Source organism: Pyxicephalus adspersus, chromosome 6 (genome assembly GCF_032062135.1).
Source record: "Pyxicephalus adspersus chromosome 6, UCB_Pads_2.0, whole genome shotgun sequence".
Classification (NCBI taxonomy): Eukaryota; Metazoa; Chordata; class Amphibia; order Anura; family Pyxicephalidae; genus Pyxicephalus; species Pyxicephalus adspersus.
In genome coordinates, this window is record NC_092863.1 from 207729 (window position 1) to 211958 (window position 4230).

Consider the following 4230-nt stretch of genomic DNA (forward strand, 5'->3'; position numbering starts at 1 on the left):
GACACATTGTGGATAGGACAGGTGACAGGTATTTTATTGTGGATGGGACAGGTGACAGGGGTCATATTGTCGATAGGACAGGTGACAGGGGTCATATTGTGGATAAGACAGGTGACAGGGGTCATATTGTGGATAGGACAGGAGGCATATTGTGACTAGCACAGGTGACAGGGCTCATATTGTGGATAGGACAGGAGACATATTGTGGATAGCACAGGTGACAGGGGTGATACTATGGATAGGAAAGGAGGCAGGGGTCATATTGTGGATAAGACAGGTGACAGGGGTCATATATTGGATAGGACAGGTGACAGGGGACATATTGTGGATAGGACAGATGACAGGGGTCATATTTTAGATAGGACAGGAGACAGGGGTCATATTGTGGATAGGACAGGTGACATATTGTGGATAGGACAGGTGACAGGGGTCATATTTTAGATAGGACAGGTGACGGGTTATATTGTGGATGAGAACAGTGAGAGGGGTTATATTGTGGATGGGAAAGGTGACAGGGGTTATATTGTGAATAGGACAGGTGACATATTGTGGATAGGACAGGTGACTGGAGTCGAATTGTGGATAGGACAGGAGACAGGGGTTATATTGTGGATGAGACAGGGGTCATATTGTGGATGGGACAGGTGAAAGTGGTCATATTCTAGATAGGACAGATGTCATATTGTGGATAGGACAGGAGAAAGGGGTCATATTGTGGATGGGACAGGTGACAAGGGTCATGTTGTGGATGGGACAGGTGAAAGTGGTCATATTGTAGATAGGACAGATGTCATATTGTGGATAGGACAGGAGAAAGGGGTCATATTGTGGATGGGACAGGTGACAAGGGTCATATTGTGGATAGGACAGGTGAAAGTGGTCACATTGTGGATATGACAGGTGACAGTGGTCATATTGTGAATAGAACAGATGACATATTGTGGATGGGACAGGTGACATATTATAGATGGGACAGGTGACTGGTAATATTGTGGATAGGACAGATGACAAGGGTCATATTGTGGATAGGACAGGTGAAAAGGGTCATATTGTGGATAGGACAGGTGAGATATTGTGGATGGGGCAGGTGACAGGGGTCATATTGCGGATAGGACAGGTGACATATTGTGGATAGGACAGATGTCATATTGTAGATAGGACAGGTGAAAGTGGTCATATTGTGGATACGACAGGAAACAAGGGTCATATTGATGATAGGACCGGTGACAGGGGTCATATTGTGGAAACGACAGATGACATATTGTGGATGGGACAGGGGTCATATTGTGGATAGGTCAGGTGACGGGGGTCAAATTGTGGATAGGAAAGGTAACAAGGGTCATATTGTGGATAGGAGAGGTGACAGGGTCAAATTGTAGATAGGACAGGTAACAAGGGTCATATTGTGGATAGGACAGATGACATAATGTGGATGGAAAAGGTGACAGGGGTCATATTGTGGATAGGACAGGTGACCGGGGTCATATTGTGGATAAGACAGGTGATACTGGTGGATAGGACAGGTGACAAAAGTTATATTTTGGATAGGACAGGTGACATTGGTCATATTGTGGATGGGACAGGTGACATATTGTGGATGGGACAGGTGATAGGGTTCATATTGTGGATAGGAGAGGTGTTATATTGTGGATAGGATTGTGGATAGGACAGGTGACAGGGGTCATATTGCGGATAGGAGAGGTGTTATATTGTGGATAGGAAAGGTTACAAGGGTTATATTGTAGATAGGACAGGTGACAGGGGTCATATTGTGTATAGGAGAGGTGTTATATTGTGGATGGGACAGGTAAAAGGGCCCATACTGTAACTAATAAAGGTGACTTGGCCTAGCATTGGCCTTACCATTGTGGAACCTGTGTTGAGGTAACGCTGACACAATACCTCCATGCTATCTCTTGTAGTCACACTTCTCACTGATATTACACACAGGGCTCATTGTACACAGCCCGACCAGTCTCTTCCGCCAAGAGCCGCCACTGGCTCACAACAGTCAAGTACGCGCTCTTTTTGGCTCCGCCTCCAATTCCCGGCATACCGCGCGACCTTCCTCTTCCCGCGGTTGCTGTTTGAAGCGTACTGTGGGCGCGCGGATGACGTCAAGGCAGTGGTGACTGACAGACAGAAGGACCAATAGGCTACGAGGATAAGCAGAGGGAAAGCCAATGAGAATATCTGGGCGGGAAGGAATAGAGCGCGCTGTAGCCGGGTGTATAGCGGGTGTGTGTGTGACCCCCCCCCGGCTATGGCGCCTCAGAAACACGGCGGCCCCGCCAACACCGGACCACCACCGGGGGGAGCGGCGCCTATCAAGAGAGCAAAGATGGAGCAGATCCGCCACGACCACGAGCTCTTCCTGCAGGCCTTCGAGAGTCAGTATATTCTATATATCACCTTTTATATTTCCCCATATGCTATACATCAACCCTGAGGCGGTGCTGGAGGCCTCGGTGCCTCATATATTGTATTTATATGTCCCCTATAGGCCCCTATACATACTGCTGTGGTCTGTGTATATCTCCTCATAATATTTGTGTCCCCTATAGGCCCCTATAACCACTGCTGTGGTCTGTGTATATATCCTCATATTATTTGTGTCCCCCTATAGACCCCTATAACCAGTGCTGGCGTCTGTATATATATCCTCATTATATGTGTCCCCTGTAGGCCCCTGTACCTGGTGCTGGGGTCTGTATATATTCTCATATTATATGTGTCACCTATAGGCCCCTATACCCGGTGCTGGGGTCTGTGTATATATATATATATATATATATATATATATATATATATATATATATATATATATATCCTCATATGTGGCCCCTATACCCATTGCTCGTGTCTGTGTATATCCCCTCATATTATATGTGTCCCCTGTAGGCCCCTATACCCAGTGCTGGGGTCTGTATATATCTTCTCATATATGTGTCCCCTATACCCAGTGCTGGGGTCTGTGTATATCTCCTCATATTATATGTGTCCTCTATACCCAGTGCTGGGGTCTGTATATATCTCCTCATATGTGTCCCCTATGAGCCTCTATACCCAGTGCTGTGGTCTGTGTATATCTCCTAATATTATGTGTCCCCTATAGGCCCCTATACCCAGTGCTGGGGTCTGTGTATATTTCCTCATATTATATGTGTCCCCTTTAGGCCCCTATACCCAGTGCTGGGGTCAGTGTATATTTCCTCATATTATATGTGTCCCCTTTAGGCCCCTATACCCAGTGCTGGGGTCAGTGTATATTTCCTCATATTATATGTGTCCCCTATACCCAGTGCTGGGGTCTATATATATCTCCTCATATGTGTCCCCTATAGGCCCCTATACCCAATGCTGGGGTCTGTATATATCTCCTTATATTATGTGTGTCCCCTATAGGCCCCTATACCCAGTGCTGGGGTCTGTATAAATCTCCTCTTGATGTATGTGTCCTCTATACCCAGTGCTGGGGTCTGTATATATCTCCTCATATTATATGTGTCCCCTATAGGCCCCTATACCCAGTGCTGGGGTCTGTATAAATCTCCTCTTAATGTATGTGTTCCCTATAGCCAGTGCTGGTGTCTGTATATATCTCCTCATATTACATGTGCTGGGGTCTGTATATAAATATCCTCATATTATGTGGCCCCTATACCCAGTGCTGGGGACTATATATATCTCCTCATATTATTTGTGGCCCCTATACCAAGTGCTGTGGTTTGTATATATATCTCAAATTATATGTGTCCCCTATAGGCCCCCATACCCAGTGCTGGGGTCTGTATATATCTCCTCATATTTTATGTGTCCCCTATACCCTGTGCTGGGGTCTGTATATATCTCCTCATAATATGTGTCCCCTATAGGCCTCCATACCCAGTGCTGGGGTCTGTATATATCTCCTCATATTATATGTGTCCCCTATAGGCTCCTACATGATTGTGTGTGTATATATCACACCCCCTATATATGTATGGGCTGTACATGATTGTGTGTATATCACACCTCATATATATGTATGGGCTCTACATGGTTGTGTGTGTGTATATATCACACCTCATATACATGTATGGGGCTGTACGTGATTGTGTGTATATATCACACCAGATATGTATGGGGCTGTAAGTGATTGTGTGTATATATCACACCCCATATATATGTATGGGCTGTACATGATTGTGTGTATATATCACACCCCATATATATGTATGGGCTGTACAT

The 4230-nt window shown here is 45.5% G+C and overlaps 1 protein-coding gene across 2 annotated transcripts in view; it reads left to right on the top strand.

Moving 5' to 3' along the window:
* The first annotated feature begins 2190 nt into the window (after positions 1-2190).
* The window catches only part of SUZ12 (SUZ12 polycomb repressive complex 2 subunit), a 13988-nt gene continuing 11948 nt past the window's right edge, over positions 2191-4230 (top strand). For both annotated transcript variants that reach the window (XM_072414026.1, XM_072414027.1), the window contains exon 1: positions 2191-2390. In XM_072414026.1, the coding sequence (XP_072270127.1) occupies positions 2264-2390 (127 nt within the window). In that variant the 5' untranslated portion in view covers positions 2191-2263. The remainder of the gene's footprint in view (positions 2391-4230) is intronic.